The sequence below is a fragment of the Panthera leo genome, chromosome B1, assembly GCF_018350215.1.
Source record: "Panthera leo isolate Ple1 chromosome B1, P.leo_Ple1_pat1.1, whole genome shotgun sequence".
NCBI lineage: Eukaryota > Metazoa > Chordata > Mammalia > Carnivora > Felidae > Panthera > Panthera leo.
This window is the reverse complement of record NC_056682.1, coordinates 76,186,333-76,203,709: the sequence shown is the minus strand read 5'-3', so window position 1 is coordinate 76,203,709 and position 17,377 is coordinate 76,186,333. Positions and strand designations below refer to the sequence as shown.

The window sequence follows — 17,377 nt, the reverse complement described above, 5'->3', positions numbered from 1 at the left end:
CATATGACCCCAACAAGAACACACTTGAAATTTAACAAGATTACAGATAGAGAGGTATTGCAAGAGTGTGTGACTGGGCAGCTGATATTTATATTGAAGAAAAAGAGAAAAGGAGAGTTAATAGTTACTGAATGTCTCCCACATGCTAAGCCCTGTGGTAGGCTTCTAATACATATTGTGTCACTTCAACTTTGCTATAACCCAGGGAGGTAGGTATTGTTTCCACTTAGCTGTGACAAAACAAAGACAGTATAAAGGCATATGCTGGCTGGCTGACAGAGCAGTGATTTGAAGCCAGGTCTGAGTAAAAAATCCATGTTCTTTCCACTACACCTCGCTGCCTTTAGATGCCTTAAAGTCCTGGGGCACCTGGCTGGCTCAGTCAGCAGAGCATGACTCTTGATCTTGGGGTTTTGAGTTTGAGCCCCACTTTGGGTGTAGACATTACTTAAAAATAATTTTTAAAAAATATTTAAAGTCCTTTCAAAAATAATTTTCTCATTTTTAAATACATCATCCCCTTTATATAACTCTGCAGATTGTTTTGGGACTATTAAGAAATTTGCCAGGGGGGGCACCTGGATGGCTCAGTCGGTTAAGCGCCCGACTTTGGCTCAGGTCATGATCTCATGGTCTATGGGTTCAAGCCCTGCTTCAGGATCTGTGCTGACAGCTCAGAGCCTGGAACCTGCTTTGGATTCTTTGGACTCTGTGTTTCTCTCTCTCAAAAATAAACATACACACATACATACATACATAAAAGAAATTTACCAGGCTTTAATATGTTTGGCCTGTCCAATAAAATATTTGATAAGATTCAGAAAATCCAGTGGATCCTTGGTTGTAATGTAACAAAAGGTGCCAGTTGGCAACAAGGTACGGAGCTTACGTCAGAATGCAAATCAGCATACTACTTCCTTAAGAGACAAAGTTTCACTATGGAAGGAAAAGCCAGCTGAATAGTGTGTTTAGTGACACAGTTGATTTCATTCTGTCAAAAACTCCTTATCTCATTGCCAACTGATAATATTTGTTGACTGGTAATCATTCTGATGACTGCATTTGGGGAAGCACTAGTGTAGAGTACATTTCAATAATCCCACCTACAATGCAATGAGACTTCATTATTATACACTATTTTCACTTTGTAAATAGAAAAGCAAGAAGAAAGTGATCTTTTCAAAGAAAATAGGTAATCTTCTCTAACCTAAAAATATTAACCAGGATTTATTCATTAGTTGAGTCATTCATTTATTTACTCAAGACTAGTATACAAAGAAAGATACTTAGGACAGAGTCTGCCTTCTGCTCAGAGGGGGTAGGATAGTTAAGCACCAATTTAATAAAATTATTATTATACAATGTGATTATCCTTGATTCCTCTTTTTCTTCCCACACAAAATTCATGAGCAAATTCTGTTGGTTCTTATCTTCAAAATATAACCAGAATTTTCAGTTGTATCCCTTTGCCCAGGACAACTGCATTTCACTACTCCAGAGGATGTTATTTACATGTTAATCTCCATAAATGGGGCCCTGTTTCCACCACTCTCCACACTCTGCACTTCCTTCTCAATCTCCCTAAACCAAGCCACCACCATCTCTTTTTATCTATTCTTGCTCTACTACATTGTATTGTCCACACAACAGCTAGAGTGTCCCTCCACTGCTCCAAAACCTCCAGTGGATTCTTAGCCTATTCAGAAAAACATCCATAGTCCTCACTGTAGCCTGCAAGCCCCAAATTATCTCAAGCAGGCAACAAAGTCATTTTCTTAAATGATAGGGGATAGGACTGAACTGGGGATGGGAGGAGCGTGGTGAGGGAAGGGAATGGTCAGGTACTGAAAGGCAGGGGAAAGGTAGCTGACAGGTAAAACGACTGACAGAGACCCCAAGAACCCAAGGGAGATGTGATACCATTAATTTCTGATAGTTCCAGCCTGAAATGTGCAGGCTAGAACTGTTAGATATTAGATAATCTCTATTAGATAATTTCTAATCATGCTATGAAGGTAAGGGTAAATGTAAGGTTAGTGAAAATGCATGTCAGTTTTTGGTGCAAAACAAATTCTCCCAACACTCCATGACTTAAAACAACAAATACGTATTATTTCTCATGATTCTAAAGTTTTTAAATTTATTTTGAGAGAGCGTGAGTGGGAGAGGGGCAGAGAGAGAGCATCCCAAGCAGGCTCTGCACTGTCAGTGTGAGCCTGACGCAGGGCTTGAATCCATGAACCATGAGATGGTGGCCTGAGTTATAAAACCAAGAGTCAGATGCTTAACTGACTGAGTTACCTAGGAGCCCCTATATCTTGTGATTCTAAATGTCAGCAGGTGGTTCTGTTCTAGGCCAGCTCAGTTGGATGCAATGGTCTAGAACTGCCTTATTCAAATACCTGATAGTTGGCAGACTGGTTGTTCTGGAGAGACCTCAGCTCTATTTATTTCTACTTTAAAAGATCTCTCATTCCCCAGCCAGCTAGCTCAGGCTTCTAAGTGAACTCATTGTTCTAAAGAGCAGATGGCAAGATCTGTATGTGCCAGCATTTTTTCAGTCATTACTTGAGTCATAGTTGCTCATGTCCCTTGACCAAAGCAAGTCACATGATCAAACCCAGAATCAGTGAAGGAGGGACTGAATAAGGTCAATACAGGGAGGAGTGAAAAAACTGGGATGCGTACAACCACAGAAGGTAGATAGAGTACTGAACTAGGCTTAGGGTTTTCTGGGAAGGGTCAGACAGGGGTAAGCCTACAAGGAAGTATAGAGTTTGGTGAGGAAGTTTGTTGCTCAGATGAGCAATTACAAGCTGCAGCTGAGAGGAAAAGGAAATGAGATCAGGAAGTGTTTAGACACTGGGAGAAAGTGATGTTAAATGATCCTGGAACCCATTGCAGTATCTGTGGGGATCATTCGCATGCCAAGAAGCAATTCTCAGACACCAGTTGGATGTCCTACAGTTGAACACAATTCCGACACTGTCTACCCATAGATAGATTCAGATCTTACAGGTGAAGTGCCCAGTCCTTCAAGACTGCCGCCCCCCTTCAAATGCTAATTGCCAAGTCCAGGTTGTCACCTGTTTCTGGCTGACTATGGCTCTGAGCTCCAAAAGCCCCCTCCTTGGGTTCAATTAAATTTGCTAGAGTGGCTCACAGAACTCCAGAAAACATTTTACTTGCTTTACTAAGTTAATAAGTTAACTTTACTTACATTTAGATTACTGATTTATTATAAAAGGATATAACTCAGAACAGCCAGATGGAGGAGATGCATAGGCAGGGTATGGGGAAAGGGTGTAAAACTTCCATGCTCTCTCCAAACATACCTATCTCCCCACACCTCCATGTCTTCACAAACCTAGGTTTTTAAAGAGGCTTCATTACATAGGTATGATCAATTACTGACCATTGGTGATTGAACTCAACCTCCAGCCCATCTCCCTACAGGAAGGTCAGGGGGATGGGATGGAAAACTCCAACATTATAATTACATGGTTGGTTTTTCTGGAAACCAGCCCCTATCCTTAGGTGCTTCCAAATGTCACTATAAACAAAATTAGACACCTTTACTAATCTCATCACCTAGGAAATTCCAAATGTTTTGGGAGATCTGTACCAGCAACCCAGATGAAGATGAAATATATATATTTCTTATTATACATCTCAGTATCACAGATGTATTAAAGAGAATGAAGTTCTACATGAGAAAGGACAGCTGTGTTGGTAGCAGTGGGGAGAGAGCTGGGAGGATCAAAGAGAGAATGATATTTAATTATAAGACTATAGCCCATGCCAGCCCTGCCCCAGCTGAAGGCACCTGTGAGGTGGAAAGCAGCTGGGAGCCCACACCTCTCAGAGGGTGTGGTACTTGGGTCTCTGGAGAGTCAGCCGGTGGTCTCCTGATAAGTTTCCTTTTTTTTTTAAGTCTTTTTTTTTTTTTTTTTTAAGTAGGTTTCACACCCAGTGTGAAGTCCAGCACAGGGCTTGAACTCACAACCCTGAAATCAAGACCCGAGCTGAGATCAAGCGTGGGACTCTCAGCCAACCGAGCCACCCAGGCACCCCTCTTAAAGAAATCTTTCTAGGAGCAGCATGAGGAAGACAACCACCACCCCTCTCCCTGGACTGACAAAGCCACCTGCCAACTACTGCTGCCACCAGGACCAAGAGAAAGGCAAAAGGAGATCCTAAAGGTGACAAGGTGAAGGTGAAGGATGAGCCACAGAGTAGATCGGCACAGTTGTCTGCTAACCCTGCTCCTCCAAAACCAGAACCCAGGCCTAAAAAGTCTGCTGTAAAGAAAGGAGAGAAGTTGCCCAAAGGGAGAAAGGGGAAAGCAGATGGTGGCAAGGATGGGAGCAATGCTGCAAAGAACCTAGATGCTTCCACAGTCCAGTCACAGAAAGCAGAACACACTGGGAATACCAAGTGAAGTGTACGTTTTTGATAGCTCTGTGCTTCTAGTGCTCTGTGCTACTGTTTCAAATACTATTTTTCTTCAGTCAGGTTTTATGAAAACGTAGAATTTGGTTTTTTCTTTCAAACTGATGTTGTTAGCATACAAGACACATTGTTGTTGTCTTTTGTGAAAGGTGTAAATACCACTAATACAATGTCTCAGAAGCCAGATTGAAATGGGGGATCTTCTATCCTCGTTTTTTTTTGTTTTTTGTTTTTTGGTTTTTTTTTAAAGATTATTCTTGGTTCCCGGGGGAAGATTTTCTGACATTCACACATGTCTTTGGCTTAGAAGCCTTACAGCATAGGGAAGCAAAACTTCATGTCTTCTTTCCTGATGCCATCAGCACATATGCTTGACTTCCTGAAGTAGTTATGATATGGCTTTGGAACCCCTAAAATCCTGTGTCAGGTACTCAGGCTTTTGGGTGAAAACATCAAGATGGTGTTTGGGTCAAAAGACCCAAGATTCCTGTTTGTAGTTTGCAGATCATCCCATTGATAATCTTGGAGTTTTTAGTACGTTTCCTTCATGTCAGAGTTGACCTGTGAAAATATCTTATTACATGCCTCATGGAAAATATCCACCAATTCTGAGAACTGTGCCTGTTCAAAACAGCAACAGAAGACTGTTGACTTTTGGGGGAGCAGAGTTTGAAAGGTGTCATGGCTTGTCAACCATGTCCTTCTGGAAGTAACAGGTTTTGAAAAGTATCTTATAAAGCTGAATATAAATTAGGTTGGTGGTAGGGAGTTCATTTCCTACCCAAAGTCATAGAGATATTCTTTACTGAATTGTAAACATTTTATAGTTTTGCTTTTCACATTTGTCTTTAGTCTTCCCTGATTTTTGTGAAAAATATGAGATAGAAGTTTAATATAATACTTTCCCCATATGGATAAGTGGTGGTTATCCCAGCACCATTTGCTGGGTAGTTAATTATTTCCCCACTTATCTCTAACACCAGATCTTTCATAAATGAAGTCTGTGTGTGTGTGTGTGTGTGTGTGTGTGTGTGTGTGTGTGTATCTGTTGATGGTTTCTATTCTGACTCACTGGCCAATTTGTCTAACCTTGGGGCAATACTATACCATCCTGTATAACTTTAGAAAATGGTCTCTCTTTTTTTTTTTTTTTAAGTTTATTTGTTTATTTTGAGAGAGAGAAAGTGCAAGTGAGGGAGGGGCAGAGAGAGAGGAAGAGAGAGAGAATTCCAAGGGCTTGAATTCATGAACTGTGAGATCATGACCTGAGCTGAGGTCAGACACCTAACCGACTGAGCCACCCAGGCACCCCTAGAAAATGGCCTTGATATCTCAGGGCAAATCCTACCTCCAGCTCCAAAAAAATCACCAAATTTTTCTTACTTAGGAATACCTTTGCTATTCTTAGCCATTTGCTCTTCTGTACAACTTTTAGAATTAGATTGATAAGTTCTAAAACAAAACAAAAATGTTGGAATTTTTATTGGATTTGTATTGAATTTATAGAGTAATTACAAGGTTGAGTCTTCTAATTCATGGACATGATATAGCTCTATTTATTTTGCCTTTTCAAATACCTCTCAATAAAGTTTTATAATTTTCTCAAAAAAAGAAAAGAAAAGAAAAACTATAAGACTACAGGATTGGCAAATTAAAAACTTCAAAAAAAGCAAACACTGGGATATTTCATAAATAATGTTCACTTTAGGGGCACCTGACTGGCTCAATCAGTAGAGCATGTGACTCTAGATCTTGGGATTGAGAGTTCAAGCCCCATGTTTGGTATAGAGATCACTTAAAAATAAAACCTTTAAAAAAATAATATTCACTTTAGAAATTATATTTTTAATTTTTTAACAGCAGCTTTTTCAGATACAACTCTCATACTATAAAATTCCCCGTTTAAGATATACAATTAAATTTTTTTCAGTAAATTCATAGTTGTGCAACCATCACCAATGTTACTATTTTTTAATTTTTTAAAAATAGGCTCCATACCCAATGTGGGGCTTGAACTCATGACCCTGAGATTAAATGTTGTATACTCTACTGACTGAGTCAGACAGGTGCCCCATCAACATGTTATTTTTATACCTATTTTTAAATTATTCACTTTATACTTAATGTCATAGGAAACTTGACAAACACAGAAGAAAAAAGTAGTGCCACTTTAGTACAACTATGTTGATTTCCTGAGTCTGATATAGATGGGCTCACCAAATAACCTGGGAAATTTTAAGTTGGTAAGTTTTTTTGTATTTGATGTCTTTTTTTTTACTGCCTTTTGCCTTTTACATAGTTATAGTCAAGATGTATATAAATTTTGTATCCTGCATTGCCACTTGATCATAAGCATTTTCCACTTGTCTAAACGATGTTCATACTTATGATTTATAATGGCTGCATAACAATATAGCAAATGGATGTATCATAATTTACATAACTATTTTCTTATTTTAAAGCATTTAGGCTATTTCTAATCATCTAATTTTATGATTAAGACTCTGAATAAAATCTTTACACATATAGGTTTTTCCCAGTTTTGAATTATTTCCTTATGATATGTTTCCAGGACACTGAGGGCTTTTGAATCACATTGACAAATGACTTTTCAAATGGCTTATAATTGTAAAATACCAACAAGTATGAACGAGAGAGCACCAGTTTCACTGCAATCTGGTTAGGATTTAGTAATATTTAAGCATTTAAGATAATGTCATCAGTAAAAAGAAACAAATTTGCATTTATTTTATCAAGATGAACAGAATGGAGACTTTTAAAATTTAGGATAACAAAGAAAGATTTCCTCAAATTTCTTCATCTATGGAAGAAATTTCTAACCATTTTAAATAAATAACCCACTATTCCCCAAGCTCGCAAACCAAAACTCTATTAAAATGCTATTCTTTTTAATAGCGAATTACTTGTTCAAACAGGAGGGGTGGGGGGAGAGAAATAAACAAGATAAACAAATAACAAGCTAAACATATTTCTCAGTTCCAGGAAACTGAAACATTTACTTGGACAGCCACCCTGGGTAACAGAGACATAAATCCAATCCCAGGGTCCACAGAATGTGTGAAGTCTAATAGGAGATTCTCCCCTCAACATACTGTGACCTCAAAGAGCTAAACCATTAAGAGCTGAATCTAGTAGGACATCTACAAGGAATTATAGCTGGGTTTTTACCTCCTGGGTTGCCCAGGAAGCCTTAAGTCAAAAAAGCTGGTTTAAATGCCTGGAGGACTCCGGCAGAAGGATATGCATATCCTTTCTGAAAGAGGGTATCTTCATCACAGGCCTCAAATTATTCCCACAAATACTAGTTTTCAAACGCAATGACCAGTACACAAAGACAACTAGAAACTCAAGGGAACTACACTCTACGCAGAGAGCCAGCAGAAAAAGACAATAGAAACAGACTGATAGACTTCAGATACTGGATTATCATATGGTGACTGTAAAACACTTACACTTACTGGATTTAAATCTACGTTGAAGATGCCTGCAAAGAATAAGAAGCTACAAAGTGACGTAAATTGAAAAAGAACTAAATTAACCTTTTAGAAATAAAAGACAGTAATCAAAATTTAAAAATCATTAGATCAATTTAATAGTTCAGTCACAGATGAGAAGAAAATTAATGAAACAACTTGACACTTTACTAGATTTGATGTCTTCTGACATCTTTCTGTTCCATTTTATCTGAATTTTGAAATTCTCAGATGGTTTAGACCCAATAACCTGATTTCACACGTCCTGTGCTGTCTTTTATTCAACATAATTAAATTAAAACCGATAATTGTACCATTTAATGTAACAATGTCAAGGAACATCGTTTTTTTTAAAAAAAGCTTTTATTACAAAGCATAGTTGAGGATTCAAATACGTACCTCTGACAAATCCCTTAGGTGCTGGTGTTACTAGAAGAAACTAGATGCAACTGACTTCATTAACACCTCCCCTGTGGCTTTTTACCCTTGGGCAGAATGAGGAATCAGACCAGGAAGAAGACAAGTTTGGTTTTTATTCTGGAGTAGGTAGCCTGCGGGTCTCTAACATTTTCCACCGGGAAGGTTTTAAACTAGTGAACTGCCAACTATGAAGTAAACTTAGTCAAATTTACTAGAAAGTATAGAATTAATAAAGAGAGTTTATTAGACTTAATAGTATATTTAAAAGGACTCATTGATTTTCACTGGTCACTAGTTTTCACTAGTCTTCAGTGAGACAAGAAAAATAAGTTCTAAGCATGTTTTCATAAAGTTGACTGATTTAAAAGAACTGACTTTTTAGAGGGTATCTTATTTTTATTTTGCAGGTCAAAATAATTTAAAATGAAGTGATGCTGACAGTAAATGGCAGTTGCCTTTTGTCTTTAACAGCTTGGTGAAAATTTAAAATTGCAGTTCTGGTTCCAAAATTATTTTGAGAATCTGGATTGATCCACAGAGTCCAAAAGACTGGGAACACCACTGATGTCATCAACCCCTTATTTGAGTATCCAACAAATATTCTGAGGGCCTAGGATGTGCTAGGAGAAGGGGGCACAAGTAACAGAAGTAACCGTGCACAAGTAACTGCACTGTGTGCGCCCTGCTTACAGTGAAAAAGGAGCACATTTAATCCAGAATTCTGAGAAGTTAGGTAGTGCTACGTCTTCTGGGAGCAGGGCTGAAGGAAAGCCTGTTTGTTTGGGAATTCAATCTCTTACTGAAAGAAGTGAAGCTGAGCTGTTTTGCAAAGGCACAAGTATTTGCTTGCTGCTGAGGGAAAAAGAATGAATGGAGGAGAAAGCTGTTTAGTCTAGGGAACTTTATAAATTCTTTTTACTTCTATTTTTTAGAGAGAAAGTAGAGAAGGGGCAGAGGGAGAGAATTTTTTAAAAATGCGTATTTATTTATTTTGAGAGAGAGTGCAAGCAGTGGAGGGGCAGAGAAAGAGGGAGAGAGAGAATCCCAAGCATGGATGAGGGGTTCCATCCCATGACTGTGAGATCATGACCTGAGCAGATATCAAGAGTCTGATGCTCAACAGACTGAGCCATCCAGGTACCCCCAAGGTCACAGCAGTTTTTGTCAGAGGGGATGTTAAGAGATGTCAACATACCTCTGGCTGAGTACAAAGCTTGTATGGGCCAGGCTTCCAGGGGGCTGCACACTTGAAGCTTTCGGGCCACATCTAACCAGGATGTATTTTGCTAAACCCCTACAATTAAAAAAAAAAAAAAAGAAAAAGAAAAAGAAAAAGGTGTTGTGTTTTGTTTTTTGCATAAGTTGCAAAAATGGAAAATTTTGTCAATTTCCAGCTTTTCTTGAAAACTTAAAATATCTGGGGACACTAGGAACCATACTTCCTCAGGGAAACAATCACAGTAACCTCCTATCTATGTATAATAAACCTATAGAAAAGTATACAAGTGTGCAACTTGATGTTCGCCAATGACATTCCCCACCAACCAGCACCCCATATCAACATGCGTAACATTACTAGCACCTACGTTGCAGGATTTTTTTTTTTTTAATTTTTTTTTTTTTAAACGTTTTTATTTATTTTTGAGACAGAGAGAGACAGAGCATGAACGGGGGAGGGTCACAGAGAGAGGGAGACACAGAATCTGAAACAGGCTCCAGGCTCTGAGCTGTCAGCACAGAGCCCCACACGGGGCTCAAACTCACGCACCGTGAGATCATGACCTGAGCCGAAGTCGGACACTCACCAAGCCACCCAGGCGCCCCCAATTTTTTTTTTTTAATGTTTATTTATTTTTGAGACAGAGAGAGACAGAGCATGAATGGGGGAGGGGCAGAGACAGAGGGAGACACAGAATCGGAAGCAGGCTCCAGGCTCTGAGCCGTCAGCCCAGAGCCTGACACGGGGCTCGAACTCACGAACCCTGAGATCGTGACCTGAGCTGAAGTCGGACGCTCAACCGACTGAGCCACCCAGGCGCCCCAGGATTTTTAACCTCAATACCTGGGATTCATGGTCTCATCGCCTCGAAGAGGTGGACACAAAATAAAATGAGCAGCAGGCAACTTTAAGACGGGCATTTCAAAGCGAATGCCCGTGACTACAGGCAAGGGCCTTTGTTCTATAGGGTTTTGATCCTGGCCCCCTTTCCTTACCCTTCGTCTCTTCTCAGGTTCGCTACCCTTATTGGCCTGATAAATCCGAATACCTAGTCATTCCTTTTTGATTGGTTCTTTTCCATTAAGCGAGGGGTGGTCTATGGCCACACCTTGGTTTTAAGGTCTACAACGCAGTTTTAGCCAGGTCTTTTGTCAAATTCCTGAGGGGTACCTGAGGGGGAGTGGGTGGTGTCTGCTACATTCTCCAAGAGGAGCTTTACTCCTGAGGGAGTTTGCTCCAGGTCGTACATTGCTGGAAATGTTTTAAAATGTCTTTTTCCCCACCCGGGGACCGTCAAGCCTTAGCCTCTTCCTCTTCCGTTCTGCTTACTGAATCCTATCTTTTCCTATCATAGCTCCAAAGTTATACTTATTTAATCCTACTTACAATCTTGTGAGGCAGACTACATTACTATGTCCTTTTAAATACGAGGAAACTGAAGGTAGACAAGTCACCAGGCTAAATATTGAAACTAGCATTTGAAACTGGATCCGCTGTCTGATTCCAAGTCCCATACCCTCCAAAAAAACCAGGTGAACTGGTAAGTTCGCTTTTAACAATATGGAGAGGCTGTTTCCTTCCACTTACTTCCGGGCTCCAGAGCCACGGAAACCACCGGCAACCCCCACGGTGCACCTCAGGCCGCCAGCGCCCGCGCCTCCCCAGCGCAGAACCGAGAGGGCAGTGCACGCCGCTCGTGCTGTGCAGTCTCCACACACTAGAGGGCGCTGTCGCAGCTGCAATCTGAGGAGTTCCTCTTTCTGTTGTCGCGATACTCTAGGGGCCGGAAAAACGCAATATCGAAGGTCACGTAGATGGCACGCCTAGCCCCGTACGCCTAAGTTCTCGCGCGAGTTACACTTCCGCCCTTTTGGCTCCCTGAGCAGCGCCATGGCGGTAGGCAAGAACAAGCGCCTTACGAAAGGCGGCAAAAAGGGAGCCAAGAAGAAAGTGTAAGTGGCTTCTGTTTTGGCCCCCAGCTTTTTGGCGTTCTTCTGGTGTCGGCGGGCGGGTTCTGGATGGCGGCGTCTGCCGGATGGCGATGATGCCAGTTGGATTGCGCGCCGTGCCTGGTTGGGAACCTTCGAACGGTGGCCTGGTGGATCTGGGTTTTCTGTGTCGCCGCGGGCAGGTTCCTTTCCTTTAGCCTTGGTGGTCTTGTGCGCACTCCTTGTGAGCCAAATTGGCGTCGCTACTCGGGACTGGCGTGTTCGGTATTGCGTGCTCCCTGGCTTTGTAAATTCCACGGGAAAGCGATGCTAGTTACATGAGTTGAGGAAGTCGTTTGCCCAGGACCGCGCGTCCCTTAATGTCTTTGGGGCAGGTGGGACCTTGGAGTTCCTAAGAGCTCGCGTGAGTCCCTGAAGATTCTGAGTTACCAGTAGGAGTTTTCATGCACCAGTGAAGTTCAGGAGACGTGCATGTTATTTAAAGGCAGGGGTTCAAGAGACCTGCATGTTATTCTGAAGCAGTGCTGCTTATGTAGTGGAAAAACCGATGGTGGGGAGTGTGTACGTTTATGGCATAGCTTTTTCAAGGTGTCCGGTGTGTGTACAATGAAGCAGACATCGTGGGGAAGAGATAGGCTTGTATGTGCGCCCCTCACCTCACTGAGAACTAGAGTCTTACATACTCCGGTTGCTTACGTGCTAGTTATTAGCCTTTTACAATGCTTAGAATGAGGAATCGGTTTAAAAATAAAAAATAAGTAAGAATTAACGTGATTTACGGTAAGACTTAATGTAAATGTTTTTTAAATTACAGGGTTGATCCATTTTCAAAGAAAGATTGGTATGATGTAAAAGCACCAGCAATGTTTAATATAAGAAATATTGGAAAAACACTAGTCACGAGAACTCAAGGAACCAGTGAGTATTTTATGCTTGTTTTGTATTTTTCTTAAGGTCTGCTGGTGGTCCTGTGGTGGGAGAACTTAAGGAAATGTCAGTTCTTGGTTGCAGCTTTGGCCACTGTGGTGCTTGTGTTTGGTGCGATACTTGTAGAAGAAAGGTGGTGCTTTTAGCATCATTAAGAAAACGTGCCTGGGTAGTTTGAGCTTCTAATGAGCGTAGTCAGGTCATTGGTGTTCAAATGGATTTGGTTAACAAAAGTTAGGGTTTTTGTAACGTACCATAAATTTTCTGATTTCTCAGTTCAATTTTATGCATGAACATTTCTTCGTTGGCTTGACTTTATGTGGTTCCTAACGTTAATGATATGACAATTTTTGTTTTATAGAAATCGCATCTGATGGCCTTAAGGGTCGTGTGTTTGAAGTAAGCCTGGCTGATTTGCAGAATGATGAAGTTGCATTTAGGAAATTCAAGCTAATTACTGAAGATGTTCAGGGCAAAAACTGCCTGACTAATTTCCATGGCATGGATCTTACCCGGGACAAAATGTGCTCCATGGTCAAAAAATGGCAGGTGAGAACAAATTCCTCAGAGTGCTTGGTGCTGTGGTATGCGTGGCCAAGGATGTGATGTTATTATGACCATGAAATTGAAGTTTCATTTTAAATTCTTGATGTTTTCTTGTCTTTACTGAGTTCTGACTCTGGAAGTGGCACTCCTGAATTTGAGCAAAGCTGTGAGCAAGCCATCATCTTATTTGTTTAAATGGAGTTCAAGATTTATTCTCAAGGTTTAATACTGGGTTATCAGAGTTAGTTTTTTTGCTGCGTGGATTGTTGGTTGGGGTATGTCTAGGTGCAGGTTTTCAATTTTGTCTGTCTTTGGCATATCTTTGAAACTCAAAATCTAGTGAATTTTATAGTGAAAAGGTTCATTGGTGCATTTGTTTTCTCTTGTGATGTAGCATGATAAGAGTGGCAGAGCCTCTGGTGTGAGGTTGGAGTCTTTGCTCCATTTCCCAGCTGTGTTCTCTTTGGCAAGCAACTTAAAGCTTTGCCAAACCTTGATTTCTTTATCTAAAATGCAGGTAAGAGTATCACTTCTTGGAGTTAAGGTGAAATAAAAGCCATGTAAACATGCTTAAGCAAAGAGCTTGACACAAACCATCTGGTCAGTATTGTTATTACAGGAAATAACTACGTCGGTTCAGATGTGTCTGGCTAACCATTCAGTTTTGGGATATTTTGTTTATGGGAATGAATGATGACAAAATGTTTTGGTCCCAAATGATACATACTGATTATACTGTTAGATTTATTTCTGACATTCCCCGAAGATTTTATGGTTGAATTTGTGGAGATATTTTAGGGTATTTTTGCTAGAAGTGTATTATTAAACGAATTTACACATTGCAAGGAGGTAATTCAGTTTTTGTTGCTACCTAAGGTAGTTTTCGTTTTTTAACTTTGTGGAGTGATATGAATAGTTAACAGATTTTTAATTACATTTTAGTTGTGAAATTGAATATCTAATCCTCAGCATGGCTCTAGTTTGGGACAGGAAGGACATTTAAAAATACATTTAGTGTTAATAGCAATATTTAACCTATTCAAACACATTTTTTTAAAAAGGAGGAGTAAGTGTAGATGTCCATATTGTAGAGTGTCTTCGAACCTATTTTCTCATTTTGCAGGGTTGTTCCACTGGGTGGGAAGGGCTGATGGGTGGGAAGGGTAGGCTGTTAAAAGGCTGGCATGCATACATAAAAGGTATGGGAGTGCTGGGTGCTGTTGAGATGGGGATAGAAGTGTTACATGGGGATGAGAAGGAGAGTTGAGAGGACTTGGTATTTAATTAGATACGAAGGATAGTAACATTTGGAGTAACTGTTGGTAAGTTTACTTCAGGGAAGTTAATTCTGTAAATTAGGCATGTAGTTTATGTTATACTTCATATTATAAAATAAGTACTTGATCCTCTAGTTTTTTTTATATTAGAAATTGAGGGCTTTAAATTGAACTTGGTACAATATCTTTTTTTCTCTAGACCATGATTGAAGCTCACGTTGATGTCAAAACTACCGATGGGTATTTGCTTCGTCTCTTTTGTGTCGGTTTTACTAAAAAACGCAACAATCAGATTCGGAAGACCTCTTATGCTCAGCACCAACAGGTCCGCCAAATTCGGAAAAAGATGATGGAAATCATGACCCGAGAGGTGCAGACAAATGACTTGAAAGAAGTTGTCAATAAATTGTAAGTGTTTCTTTTCATTATATAACATAACCCTGAATCTCTGGTTATCCCTCAGATGAAGGAAAGCATATGAGACTAGGTGGAGTCAAACCTGTGTTTTAATCCTGTCTGTGAAACTGTCTAGCTAAATCCCTTGAAATGAAATGTAAGTGCTAAGAAAATGTGATTTGGTTTCTTCATCCTTATGGATCAAGCAGTCTCATGGCAGATGGTGAGACTTGAAGCAAAAGAAATGCCGTTGCCTTAATTAGAAAATAAACTGAATAGACAAAACTTTGCAGTCAATGATGTATGGGAATAGATGATGACAAAATGTTTCGGTCCCAGATGATGTTCACTGATAAAACTGTTAAAACATTTTTCTGATGTTCCCATGCAGTTGGCTAAGAGGGTGGAACAGAAAAAGCAGAAGGCTCAAATACTAACTTTGCATTTAAATAGCTGTATAATTTGGATCATTTAACGTCCACCTGTAAAGGGGCAATAATAGACTCTTACAAGAGGATTTAAGTGGATTAAATGAGGTGGGTATAATAATGTATAGGTTTATTCTTTTCTGTCATTACTGTTTTGCAGGATTCCAGACAGCATCGGAAAAGACATAGAGAAGGCTTGTCAGTCTATTTATCCACTTCATGATGTCTTCGTTAGAAAAGTAAAAATGCTGAAGAAGCCCAAGTTTGAATGTAAGTGAAAATTCGTAAAGAAAGAAATTGTGTGAACAGAGTACATTGGTGTCTTGTTTTTTGAGGCCAGATGATGGCTTTTTTTTTCCTCCCTCCCCCCCCCGCCATTGTGGTTATATAGTTTTGAGGACCATTGTTTTAAGACAGTGGTATGCTATAACATTTTCTTTCTTTCTTTTAGTGGGAAAGCTCATGGAGCTTCATGGTGAAGGTAGCAGTTCTGGAAAAGCTACTGGGGATGAGACTGGTGCTAAAGTTGAGCGAGCTGATGGATATGAGCCACCAGTCCAAGAATCTGTTTAAAATTCAGACATTTAATGGTGACAAATAAAAAATCTTATTTGTGATGTTTAATTTCTGATCATTATTTTTGAGTAATATACACTTGGTGAATCAGATGTTTTGAACTGATAATGATGTGAACTCTTCTGAACCGTTAGTGGGTTTTATCTATTGCTCTTAGTTACTAAATAGCTGTGAAAGGGTAGTCCTCTATTTCAAGCTGTAGTGATCTGGATGGTAGTGCTATGGATGGTTAATGAAATCTTTTTTCTATATGGCCTGTGTTTTTAAATGGTTCTTGAACCATCTAAAAGGCTTGTTAAAATATGGTAGGGCCCTGCCCCCAGAATTTCTTATTCAGTAGTTGTAGGGTGAGACCTGAAAACTTGCTTTTTTTAAATGTTTTTTTATTTTAGAGCATACATGCAAGCAGGGGAGAGGGGCAGAGGGAGAATCCCAAGCAGGCACCATGCTCAGCCCAGAGCCTGATGGTGCTGCTTGATCCCAGGACCCTGGGATCATGACCCGACCTAAAGTCCACTTGGGCACTCTACCAATTGAGCCACCCAGGTGTCCCTGAAAACTTGTATTTTAAACAAGTTTTCAGGTGATGGCTGGGGACCACACTTGGAGAACCACTCTGCTACACTGAGCAATGAGAAGAACCTGTTAATTTTATTTATTTATTTTTTATTGCAAGTGCTCATTTCCCAATAGTAAAATGGCACACTGTTCACCTTTACTATGAAGTTGAATTTGACTAGAGAAATTGGTTATTGATCACCTGTGAATAAGTGGGCATTTGATGCTGTCCACTATCCAGTATTTACTCTAGTCATTTACACATTCTGTTCTAGTCCTTTTCACCTCCCAACTTTTTCATTCTTGATCAGCTCAAGACCTTAAAATCCTAAAGAACGTTTAAACTGGGTGAGAAGAGAACTTCACAAATTCCCGTTACTTCCACCCTACCATCTATGTATATATGAACAGGTTTTTGCCTTCTTGTCTAATTAAGCTCATAGCTGTAGCTGTTTTCATGTTTATCAATGTTTGTTTAACCAATCCCTTCCATCAGCATACATACTGAAGTTTGCCCTTCCAGATAACACCCTACTCAAACCCCCCTTATAGCAAAGCTCAAAGAACTTAACCATATATATTTTTGGGGGGTGATAAGCAGTTTGATGTTTAACCACATTCTTTGTAACTAATACTTTATTTTTTAAAAAATGAGAGTGTGCGTGTATGAGGGGGGAGAGGGAGAGAATCCCAAGGCTTTCAGTGCAGGGCATGACACAGGGATCAATCCCAGGAACCAAGAGATCATGACCTGTGCTGGAATCAAGAGTGGGTGCTTAACCAACAGCCACCCAGGTGTCCCCCTCTAATTTTGCTTGTGAATAATGCAATTGGACACCCCCAAAAGCTGTTGCTGTCAAGATTACCAGTGACTTTAAGTCCAAATGGTCCATTCATGACCCACATTTTATTTGCTTTTAGTGACATTTGACAGTTGATTTTCTTCCACAATCTTACCTCAGATTTCCTGTCAGTGGCTACTCTTACTAGTTCATCTCAGACTTTAGAGGAGGTCTAAGGCTTGGTCCTTGGACATTTAGCCATACTCTCCCTAGTATTCAGTATCTCAAACTGACTTCCAGTTTATTTCTACCCTACACCTTTCTTTGAATTGCAGGTTTTGTCTATCAACTGC

At 40.0% G+C, this 17,377-nt stretch overlaps 2 protein-coding genes and 2 non-coding genes across 4 annotated transcripts; all 4 read left to right on the top strand.

Moving 5' to 3' along the window:
* The first annotated feature begins 3,698 nt into the window (after positions 1–3,698).
* Positions 3,699–4,558, top strand: LOC122218410 (high mobility group nucleosome-binding domain-containing protein 4-like). Its single transcript, XM_042936686.1, has 2 exons — positions 3,699–3,868; positions 4,144–4,558. Exons 1-2 carry the CDS (start codon positions 3,699–3,701, stop codon positions 4,439–4,441), a joined length of 468 nt encoding a protein of 155 aa, XP_042792620.1. The 3' UTR covers positions 4,442–4,558.
* Positions 4,559–11,430: 6,872 nt separating this feature from the next.
* On the top strand, positions 11,431–15,732 carry RPS3A (ribosomal protein S3A). The gene is made up of 6 exons (XM_042935318.1): positions 11,431–11,537; positions 12,349–12,452; positions 12,823–13,010; positions 14,484–14,692; positions 15,269–15,378; positions 15,560–15,732. The coding sequence occupies exons 1-6, from the start codon at positions 11,476–11,478 to the stop codon at positions 15,679–15,681; spliced, it is 795 nt and encodes a 264-aa protein (XP_042791252.1). The 5' UTR covers positions 11,431–11,475; the 3' UTR covers positions 15,682–15,732.
* LOC122218835 lies at positions 13,693–13,765 on the top strand. The gene has a single exon (XR_006202144.1). It is a non-coding gene; the product is annotated as a small nucleolar RNA SNORD73 (small nucleolar RNA).
* Positions 14,989–15,062, top strand: LOC122218836. Its single transcript, XR_006202145.1, has one exon. It is a non-coding gene; the product is annotated as a small nucleolar RNA SNORD73 (small nucleolar RNA).
* Positions 15,733–17,377: the final 1,645 nt, after the last annotated feature.